This window comes from Pan troglodytes, chromosome 6 (assembly GCF_028858775.2).
Source record: "Pan troglodytes isolate AG18354 chromosome 6, NHGRI_mPanTro3-v2.0_pri, whole genome shotgun sequence".
In the NCBI taxonomy this organism is placed as follows: Eukaryota; Metazoa; Chordata; class Mammalia; order Primates; family Hominidae; genus Pan; species Pan troglodytes.
In genome coordinates, this window is record NC_072404.2 from 165,700,050 (window position 1) to 165,711,498 (window position 11,449).

General features: G+C 42.4%; 1 protein-coding gene across 1 annotated transcript; it reads left to right on the forward strand.

Annotated features, from left to right (window-relative positions):
- Window positions 1-358: 358 nt before the first annotated feature.
- Window positions 359-8,483, forward strand: GIMAP2 (GTPase, IMAP family member 2). Its single transcript, XM_016958418.4, has 3 exons — window positions 359-664; window positions 1,925-1,960; window positions 7,157-8,483. Exons 2-3 carry the CDS (start codon window positions 1,933-1,935, stop codon window positions 8,140-8,142), a joined length of 1,014 nt encoding a protein of 337 aa, XP_016813907.1. The 5' UTR covers window positions 359-664; window positions 1,925-1,932; the 3' UTR covers window positions 8,143-8,483.
- The last annotated feature ends 2,966 nt before the right edge of the window (window positions 8,484-11,449 follow it).

The following is an 11,449-nucleotide window of genomic DNA, read 5'->3' on the forward strand; positions in this document are numbered from 1 at the left end:
TTCTCTGAAATTACAGAGCTGGACAGGGAAGAAAGGCCCAGAATCCTAGAAGCCATGAATGAGTTATGTAAAAATGTTTTGATGGTTAATGATCCTTACAATCAGACTCAGACAAAAACGTCCCCTCTCAGGTTCCCCTTTCTGTGCCCTTCTTCCCCTGGGCAGTGCCCATCAGAGGCTCCTCTTCTCTCCCAGTGGCATCTGCTTTAGAACAATCCCTGCTACTGGTGTCAATGAGGTTTAAGCCCTTCTCAGGGGGCCATTTGCATCTAGACAAACTTCTAACTGTTGGGACATATCCCAGCTGGGAAGGACTGAAATCCACCAACTTCCTTGGCATTCGTGCCTTTCTTTCCAGTCCAGATGAAATCATCGAAACACTCTTTTTTCACTTTTGAGAAGAAGAGACAGTTGGCCCACATGACAGCAAATAACTACTGATTAACTTTCCATTTAAACTGTTTATTTTGTATAATGGCATGAAAGAGAATTTCAAACACAGGCACGTGGTGGGGTTCATTAGCAGTCAGGAAGCTCAGTGAAGATTCAAGAGAGGAAGAAGACCGACTGGAGTCTCGGTTTTACTTTCTTTTTCTCTTGGAGCTGAGCTATAAGACAACAGGACTGAACAGGGAGCCAACTGTTTCTTTGAACAGTAAATCAGGTAAGCCCAGATTTACGAAAAGTTCTGCAGTGTTGATTTCTAGGTCCCAAGCCATGCACAAACATTTTCATTTTTCTTAGAACAAATTTGTCCTATTTTAAGAGAAGCAATTTAGAGTGACTGCCTTTTCCTTAAGTGAAGCCAGTTTACAGGAAACCGATGTAATTTACTTTACACATTACTGGCAAAGAAAGAATTTCCATAGTATAAAGTCAATAAAAAGTGCTAACTGGGAAGAATTTGGGCATTAATCTGTGGCTTTCAGTTTTCTGTGCTTGTACGCTTGGTCTATGCCTGCCAGATTTAAGCAAGAGAAACTAGCTGATGAACACGTACCGATATTTCTCACTCCATAGTAGTTCCTACATTGCAAGGGCTTCATAACCAGGGGCTGCTGGGGAATGAGAAAAATTCAAGCCATTAATGGATCAAGTGAAGTGTATTTCCGGCTTAAAGGACTGCACGGTTTCCCAGAGTCATAATCTTCATTCGCTGAGTCTCTCAGCAAAGACTCAACATGAGGGAGGAGATTTGGAGAGAGTAGAGGAGGGAAGGAGGCAAGGTGGGAAAAGAAAGAGAGGGAAAGGGAGGACTGAGCCTAAGGTGTAAGGGAAGGCACACCTACAGAGAAAGCTGACAGAAGGGAAGAGTGTGCAGGCAAAACAAAAACAGAAGGGAGCCGGGCTGATCTGTGAGAGGACGGGAGGAAGAAAGCGAGAGAGAGCTGGGCGTGAGGCTTACGAATGAAACCCACTTCTCAGCCCCTCAGCATTCCAGTTCTCTGTAAAGTAGGAAGTCATTCCTTTCCCACCCACCTTGTCCCTTATGAGTAGACAAATGAAGTATGGTTGTTTAGAAATATAAGGATCTTGGCCTAGCGCGGTGGCTCACGCTTTTAATTCCAGAACTTTGGGAGGCCGAGGCTGGTGGATCATTTGAGGTCAGGAGTTCGAGACCAGCCTGGCCAACATGGTGAAACCCTGTCTCTACTAAAACTACAAAAATTAGATGGGCATGGTGGTGCACACCCATAATCCCAGCTACTCGGGAGGTTGAGGCAGGAGAATCACTTGAACCCAGGATGTGGAGGTTGCAGTGAGCTGAGATCGCACCACTGCACTCCAGCCTGGGTGACAGAGTGAAACTGTGTCTCAAAAAAAAAAAAAAAAAAAGAAAGAAAGAAAAAGAAAAGAAAAGAAATATAAGAATTTTTCATGATTTAGAACTGAAAAATAAGTTTCTTGTCTCTCTGTTTCTCAGGAACACCAATGGACCAAAATGAACACAGTCACTGGGGTAAGAAAGTGACTTCACGTGTGTGTGTGTGTGTGTGTGTGTGTGTGTGTTTGGCTCTTCTGATGATGTTGGGGCAAAATAAACAAGGGTGAAGGATCTTATTCTAACTCCCACAGCTACCACCACCAGCAGCTGAAAATTGTGGGGTTTTGTTTTGTTTGTTTGTTTGTTTTGAGATGGTGTCTCTCTCTGTCACCCAGGCCGGAGTGCAGTGGCTCAATCTCGGCTCACTGCAACCTCCACCTCCCAGGTTCAAGTGATTCTCCTGCCTCAGCCTCCCAAGTAGCTGGGACTAAAGGCACACACCACCACGCCCAGCTAATTTTTTTTTGTATTTTTAGTAGAGACGGGGTTTCACCATATTGGTCAGGCTGGTCTCAAACTCCTGACCTTGTGATCCACCCGCCTCAGCCTCCCAAAGTGCTGGAATTACAGGCATGAACCGCCAAGTCTGGCTCGAAAATTGTTAAAATACTCACCAAGATCCAAAATATGCATCCAGGCTTTTCCCTTATGCACAAATCTTTCAGATCTCTTTGAAATACTCCTTCTCCTACCATTCAGTCTTCTCTTCCTTCTCTCACATTTCCATAGGTTCTTTGTGTGTGCGTGTGTGTCTCTCTCTGTCTTTCTGTCTGTCTCTATCATTCCCTTCTCTTCCCTTGTCCTTTCTCTCTCTCTCCTCTTCTTGCACCTGTTTCTGCTATCTGTATGGTATGGGCGTCTCTCTCTCTGTATCTTGACCTCCCCTTTCCCACTCCCTCCTCCTCACTCTCTGCCCCTCGCCAGCCCTGTCTTCAGTCTCTTACATCAAGAAGAGCCCAGATCTTCCTCCTTACAAAGTTGCCTTCACACTCAACCCTCACCTGTGAGAAATAGGAGGTCTCTGGCTTCATTGTGTATGGAACTTGTTTATTGATCAAGCTGAACTCTGAGATCCAAATGAGAAACATTTTTTTTTTCCTCCCAGCCACTGACTCTTATTATGCAATCCTGATTTCCTTTTGTTTTGGTTGCGGGGTGGAGGGAATGGAGTCTGGCTCTGTGGCCCAGGCTGGAGTGCATTGGTGCAATCTCAGCTCACTGCAACCTCTGCCTCTCAGGTTCAAGTGATTCTCCTGCCTCAGCCTCCTGAGTAGCTGGGATTACAGGCATGTGTCATCATGCCTGGCTAATTTTTATATTTTTAGTAGAGACAGGGTTTCACCATGTTGGCCAGGCTGATCTCAAATTCCTGACCTCAAGTGATCTGCCCACCTCAGCCTCCCAAAGTGCTGGGATTACAGGCGTGAGCCACCACGCCCGGCCACAATCTTGATTTATTGATGCCATCTCAGGCAGTTGCCTTTCTGATTAATAGAGACTAGAAGAATAGTCTATTAAAGTCACTATGACACATGTATCAGGTGCTGTACTGTTCGGTGCCGTCTACCATCAAACTTACATTCAATTTGAGTTTCTCCTTCCTCTACCTCAGCCTCAGCCTGAACTCTGGGACCTTCCAAAAGTCTTCCTCTCCCTTCCAGCTCTGCCCCCTCAACCCTCATGCTAGTCCCTCCTTCCCCATCAGGCAGGAGGATGGGTGACTGGAGAAAGAAGGTGGAGTGCTTGAGTCCCATTGTCCTTGCAGTTGTCTCCTGGCTAGTCCTCACCGCCATCCCATGCCCCATTACAGCAGACACCCTCCACTGTGCGAGAATACTGTGGAGTCGCCACGGGGCTAAGTTGCACGCTTCCCGCCAGAGGCTGTGCCCTCTCTGGCAGAATTCTCCAACTAGACCTCTGCTCCCACCCTCATGGCACCCCTGGCTTCCTCTTGTAATTGCACTCCGCTTGCCATACAAGGCAGGCCTTTGGACAGGGCCTCATCAAGGCAGCTGTGCCTAGTTATTTTCTGTAAGATCCCTTCTGTCCATGGGAAACCCCCTAAGCCATTGCTGCTTACTCCTTATCCTGGTCTCCTAGGTGGCTCTAGTCAGCCTTCAAAATTTAGAATTCTCCAGAAAGGAAATAGACACCAATTTCCATGTTTATACATGTCTCCAAACTTCAGGTTACATCTAACTCCTCTCAAAAATTTGCTCAAGAATTCTCTTCACTTTGCTGCACTTGGATAGGCTTACCAGTTTCTGTCATTCAGCAGACACCCATCTGGGAAATGACCTACCTATCTCTCAACTTTGGTGACATGCCCAATATTTATGAGTGGATGATTTAGAGACCCTCTCACTTGGCTTTGGATGCAGGGAGTTCTCTTCCCTATACCCTCCCCATGGGAGAGAATGAGGTAGCACTCCCTAGGAGGCCAGCAACTCAGGACTCCCACCGCTTCTCTTCAATGACTCCCTTGATTTCTGTTTTCACAGGCGAGAGGAAGGTTAAAGGTGCAATTTGGCTGCCTCTAAGCAAGCTCCAGCGCGGTGTATCAGGAGCTGCTTGGCTGCTGTTTTCAGAATATAGAAATGTGTAATGTAATGCCTGCTTCCTTTTAAGTAGAAGTGTCCATTGCATGTCTACTGTGAGGCCATAATTTCACTGGCCTACAGAAAATAAGATTAAATGTCCATAAATTTTGGCCAATTTGTCTGGAAGAGAAAATACTTAAATATGTGCAACAAGTGTTGGCGTAGCGGCATGGCAAAGCACTAATACTTCAGGCATAGAAAACGGGCAGGTTCAAATGCCAGCTTTTTCATTTACAAAACTGGTTACTTTTAATGGGCTCTAAGTTATTGGGCAAGTTGCAGATTTATGTGTAAAATAAGGTGAATAAAAGGAACCCATGGGTAAAAAGGTTGACAGACCCTTTCCCTTTCTGCCTGAGAATTTAATCTTCGGTTAAATGTTTTAGCTCAGATTCTCTAATAATTTAATAAGAGTAAAATGTCTCTAACATTATTAGGAACTTTGCTTATGGTTGAAAACTTCTCTTGATGGGTGAATTATATCTATACTGGAAGAACTATAAATACATGCTAGGAAGCTATGTTTTGAACTTCCCTGAGCACAGTGACTCTTGTAACTCTCATGTTCCTTGCAGGGAATCTGGAAGCTAAACCCCAGAGTTGCTACAAGAGACATTGGCTCCTGTGAGTCCAGGTGGCTTCTATAACTGCTCAAGATGCCATCTCCTTGCCCTGGGACCTCCCTAGGTGACAGTTTGCAGTGTTCCATGAATTGCTGCATAGACTTCCACTAGGTGGAAGGCCCAACATTGTCCCTCTGGCAAGCGAAGTTTTCCATTCTTCTGAGTAGACTAGTGTCCCAGTGAGGCCCATGGCAGTCCTGTGAGCCCGAGAGGTCATTTGAACCAGCTAAGAACAAGACCCCTGGTGGGCATTGCAGCACCTAACCCTAAATCATATCATTGCTAGGAGGAGTAAATTAGGTAATGCAGGTAAACCACTTGGAACAGATCCTGGCACATTAAAAGTGCTCAATAAAGGGTAGATTTCACTAACTATTTAGGTGACTTTGTCCAAGTTACTTAACCCCTGCATGCAAGTTACTTCATCTATAAGGAGGTTGCTATAAACAATCCTAGCCTAATTTTCACCAAGTGCTTAAGTGCACCAGCACTCTTTTAAGTTCTTTACATATATTAACTTATTTAATCATTAGAACACCACCACATGGAGTAAACCATCATCTTCTCCAGATGAAGAGAAATTAATCAGTTGTCCAAGATCATATGACTAGCAATGGAAAGACAATCTAAACTAAGCAATCCAGCTCCAGATTCTTTTTTTCTTCACCACTGCATGCTGCCTCTCAGAAAGCTCATTTTCTTTGTACAGTCTAAGTTCCTTCTAAGCTCTGATATTCTGTGGTCAATGTAGACTTTCCTTCTCCAACTTTCTCTCTGCAACATGAGAGTAAGGAACAGCTAAACCCCAAAAGGCAATGAGCTTAGCAGGAGAGTCTTAGTTTGTTTGGATATTCCCTCCAGAAAGATTCTCCTGTTATCATGGTATTCCGTTTCACTCATATAGGTCAAATGTTCCTCCCTTACAGTAAAGGAATCAAGGTGTTAACCCTCAAGAGCCAGAGTCACCCTTGCCTTGCAAGTTAAATCACTCCTCTCTCCGCTACAAAGCTGCATCTTGGTTCTTCCATGAACCTGCCCTAGACAAGTCATTCTTATCACTGCCATGTGGACCAGCGAAATGGCACCATGGTTCCTATGCCTTCCCCTTTTATGTGTCTGAAACACATTTTTTCCCTAAAGCCTCAAGCTCCTTCATACCTCTGTCCCCATTCACTCCTCTCCCCAGAACCTTACCCACGTTGAAGGGAAATGGGGAAGGAGAGAGGAAAGTTTACCATATTCTGTGACTATTTTATACCAAAATTATGCCATGCTTTCTAAGCAAAATTATGATATCCTTTATAAGATATCCGTTGTTTCTTCACTAATAAAAATAATTTTACACTGCTCATTCTAATATTTTGCTGGTCCAGCCACTTCCCTGGTAGTCATGACCCCACTCTGCCCAGCCAAGGTCAAAGTAGCAACCTCTGGCCTTGAAACAGAGCCAGGTCACTTGGCCCACATTGAGATGGAACCCATGGCCTTGCCTACGCATCTCTGATCTCCAGAAAACTTTTCTTCTAGAGATCCAGGACTGAGTGATTCAGGCAACCATTACATGATGAGAAATGTCTCTAAATCCATCTCATCCCCCAGGATGTTTTCCTAGGCTCCAACATGGCAGTACCCTGCAGTCCTAGAGCAATCAAGTTAGCTTTCATTTCTCGTGAAATAGATGTGCGAGTATCTTTTTACATAACGGGGAATACCTCCTTATCATTAAAAATATTCCACTACCGGCTGGGCCCGGTGGCTCACGCCAGTAATCCCAGCACTTTGGGAGGCCGAGGCGGGCGGATCACGATGTCAGGAGATCGAGACCACGGTGAAACCCTGTCTCTACTAAAACTACCAAAAAAAAGAAAAAATTAGCCGGATGCGGTGGCGGGCCTCTGTAGTCCCAGCTACTGGGAGGCTGAGGCAGGAGAATGGTGTGAACCCGGGAGGTGGAGCTTGCAGTGACCCGAGATCATGCCATTGCACTCCAGCCTGGGCGACAGAGCGAGACTCCGTCTCAAAAAAAAAGAAAAAGAAATGAAAAGAAAAAAAAATATTCCACTGCCGTGATCAGTGTAGCGATAACACAGTAAACTTGCTCCTCACAGGACCACATGCAAAGGGCCAATGTGCCAGCAGATCTGAGCTGAGAATCATCCTGGTGGGCAAAACAGGAACTGGCAAAAGTGCTGCAGGGAACAGCATCCTCAGGAAGCAAGCATTTGAATCGAAGCTGGGTTCCCAGACCTTGACTAAGACTTGCAGCAAAAGTCAGGGAAGCTGGGGAAATAGAGAGATTGCCATTATTGACACACCAGATATGTTTTCTTGGAAGGACCACTGTGAAGCTCTGTACAAAGAGGTGCAGAGGTGCTACTTGCTCTCTGCACCAGGACCCCATGTGCTGCTCCTGGTGACTCAGCTGGGCCGCTATACCTCACAGGACCAGCAGGCTGCACAGAGGGTGAAGGAGATCTTTGGAGAGGATGCCATGGGACACACAATTGTGCTCTTTACCCACAAGGAAGACCTCAATGGTGGCTCCCTGACGGATTACATGCGCGACTCAGATAACAAAGCCCTAAGCAAGCTGGTGGCAGCATGTGGTGGGCGAATCTGTGCCTTTAATAACCGTGCTGAAGGGAGCAATCAGGATGACCAAGTGAAGGAACTAATGGACTGTATTGAGGATCTGTTGATGGAGAAAAATGGTGATCACTATACCAATGGGCTGTACAGCCTAATACAGAGGTCTAAATGTGGACCTGTGGGATCAGATGAAAGAGTAAAAGAATTCAAACAGAGCCTTATAAAGTACATGGAAACTCAAAGAAGTTACACAGCCTTGGCTGAAGCAAATTGCCTAAAAAGAGCCCTAATCAAAACACAACTGTGTGTTTTATTTTGTATTCAGTTGTTTCTCAGATTGATAATTCTGTGGCTTTGCATACTGCACAGCATGTGCAATTTGTTTTGTTGCTTACTCTTTAGTATGTGCAATTTATTCTGCAGTTTGCTGTTTATTATACCCAAAAAGTTAATGATATTTTTGAGAACAGTTATTAGACTAGAACGCAAGACCCCTAGGTTATAGTTACAGATCCCAGTTATTATTTACTCACTATCATTTAGTGGGTGAATCACAGTAATTTCCCTGTAAAATGTGGTACCTGAAGTCATATTTGAGATTCTATGAAATGTTTAAATCTTAACATCACTCCAATTATTAATGAACCAAATCATACGATAAGTTACTGTTTGCATTGAAATATAATATCAAAGCCTTTTGAAATCTGTAAACATAAAATTCCTCTCATTTTCAAATATCTAAAGCCAGTTTTATGTTCCTAAAATCTCATTTTCTTCTTTCTAGTACTACTATTTCTACTGAATATAATGAAAATGGCAATAAAATAATATTACATAAACTGTAAAGTTCCTTTGATCATATGTTGTTAATTCTCTTCTATAGTTTTCTCCTTAGAAAATGGTAAGTGGACACGACTCATTTTAGCCAGATTTTAGCCCTGACGTCCTTCAGATTTATCACTGAAACATAGGTAAAGACAAATGTCAGAAAAGATAGCAAATTGGACTGGATATTCTGAAGCATCATCTTGCTAGATGCAAATAGAGGCTACATTTATTAAAAGAAACAGAATTTTTATAATTGATGAGTTCACCAGAAAAATAAAGAAAATTCCAAAGGTGGAGCAAACAATATTTTTTTTTAAATGAGGAGCACAAACTGGAGTTGAGGCCCATGAGGAATACATGAACAAGGAAGGCAGAGATGACCGATAGACAAATGCCGGTACCAATCCTAAGATGAAGAAATCAATCTTGGGCTGTCAGTAAAATTGGAGAGCTGATTTGGAGTGTTCTGTATTAATTTAGGACCTTCCAGGAGACTAAAGTTATCCAAAATTAGTTGAATTCTTGACAGCCAGTAGAAGCAAACACAAATCTTCTCTAGAGGAAAACATCTCCAATTTACTTGAGTATTCAGATGGAATTAATTCAGTAAAGTGAACCCAAATCATGTCCCTATGAACAAGATCAAAAAGATTAAAAAACCCAACAGAAGTAGACTCAGAAACTTTAATATCACAGTACTAGTTACAGTGTACTAAGTAGCTATAAAATATTTCTTAGAATATCATACACATACAGCCCAAATTAAAAAGGAACAAAAAACTACCAAAGATGATGAGCTGTATTTGAAAAAACTCATGAAATTTTAATAAATCAAATTATAATTGATTTTTTTAAGTTAATGATGAATACTCCTATTAGTGATGGAGAAGTGTATTCATTACATAAACTCCTCCATGGGTAGCAGTTATAAAAACTTTTAAAATTTTAAATCTATGTAAAGATACTGGAAAACATCTAAAAGTGGACAGATGAAAAAAGAGAGTTTCCAATTTCATCCATGTCCCTACAAAGGACATGAACTCATCATTTTTTATGGCTGCATAGTATTCCATGGTGTATATGTGCCACATTTTCTTAATCCAGTCTATCATTGTTGGACATTTGGGTTGGTTCCAAGTCTTTGCTATTGTGAATAATGCCGCAATAAACATACGTGTGCATGTGTCTTTATAGCAGCATGATTTATAGTCATTTGGGTATATACCCAGTAATGGGATGGCTGGGTCAAATGGGATTTCTAGTTCTAGATCCCTGAGGAATCGCCACACTGACTTCCACAATGGTTGAACTAGTTTACAGTCCCACCAACAGTGTAAAAGTGTTCCTATTTCTCCACATCCTCTCCAGCACCTGTTGTTTCCTGACTTTTTAATGATTGCCATTCTAACTGGTGTGAGATGATATCTCATAGTGGTTTTGATTTGCATTTCTCTGATGGCCAGTGATGATGAGCATTTTTTCATGTGTCTTTTGGCTGCATAAATGTCTTCTTTTGAGAAGTGTCTGTTCATGTCCTTCGCCCACTTTTTGATGGGGTTGTTTGTTTTTTTCTTGTAAATTTGTTTGAGTTCATTGTAGATTCTGGATATTAGCCCTTTGTCAGATGAGTAGGTTGCGAAAATTTTCTCCCATGTTGTAGGTTGCCTGTTCACTCTGATGGTAGTTTCTTTTGCTGTGCAGAAGCTCTTTAGTTTAATTAGATCCCATTTGTCAATTTTGGCTTTTGTTGCCATGGATGAAATTGGAAATCATCATTCTCAGTAAACTATCGCAAGAACAAAAAAAAACACCACATATTCTCACTCATAGGTGGGAATTGAACAATGAGATCACATGGACACAGGAAGGGGAATATCACACTCTGGGGACTGTGGTGGGGAGGGGGGAGGGGGAGGGATAGCATTGGGAGATATACCTAATGCTAGATGACGAGTTAGTGGGTGCAGCGCACCAGCATGGCACATGTATACATATGTAACTAACCTGCACAATGTGCACATGTACTCTAAAACTTAAAGTACAATTAAAAAAAAAAAAAGAAAAAAGAGAGTTTCTCTCAAACATTGCAGGGATTTGTATTAAAATTTGGAGCAACAAAAGATGCAGACTATCACTGCTTCTATTTAGCATTTTACCACAGGTCTTATCTATCTAATAACTTCAAAAAAAGAAATAAAAATAAAAGGTATGAGTACTGATGAGAGAGAAAAATAATAATTTTAGATAGATAATTAAAGTTAATAAAAGTAGAGCAATGAATCTCAATATAATATCAACTTTTTAAAAGCTACAACACTTCCATATCCTGACAACAGACAGAAAAACTGAATTTAAAAAACAGAGTTCAGACTTCCTTGTCAGATCAAAATAGCATAACAAGGACCAGATATCCCCTTCCTGCCCCATGTGAAACAATAAAAAAATGGACAAATGATATAAAGTGACAGTGTTGAAGACACTGAAAATCAGGTAACAAAAGAGAGTAATCACTGAGAATTGGAAAACAAGACAAGAGTTTCAATTTTCCCAGCCTCCTGTCTTGAGAGAGTTTTCAGGTCACAACACAGAGAGGGTATAACAGACAGACCCTATGTTGACTTCAAATGATTCCTAGCCCCTGGTGTTCACACCTTTGTAGAACTCCTCCCCTTGATTGTGGGTGGGATCTGAGACCTACTTCTAGCCAATAGAACATGGCATAGGTGACAGAATGTCACTCCAGTGATTTATATAGCTGCACAAAGACTTGCTTTTCCTCTCCTCCCGGCCTTCAAGGAGCAAATTTCCATTTTGTGAATTGCCTATGAACAGGGCTAACATGGCAGAGAACTGCAGGTGGCCTCTAGCCAACATACAGGAAAAAGTCAAAATCCTTGGTCACAGCCACAAAGAAACAAATTCTGTCAACATCCTGAGGGTTCAGATCTTTCCCGTCAAGCCTCTGATTAGACTTAAGCTAGCAT

Excerpts from the sequence above, each read along its gene's own strand:
- GIMAP2 (XM_016958418.4), top strand. The coding sequence starts at position 1,933 with ATGGACCAAAATGAACACAGTCACTGGG. Across the intron at positions 1,961-7,156 it reads AAATGAACACAGTCACTGGG|GACCACATGCAAAGGGCCAA; the intron begins GTAAGAAAGTGA and ends TGCTCCTCACAG.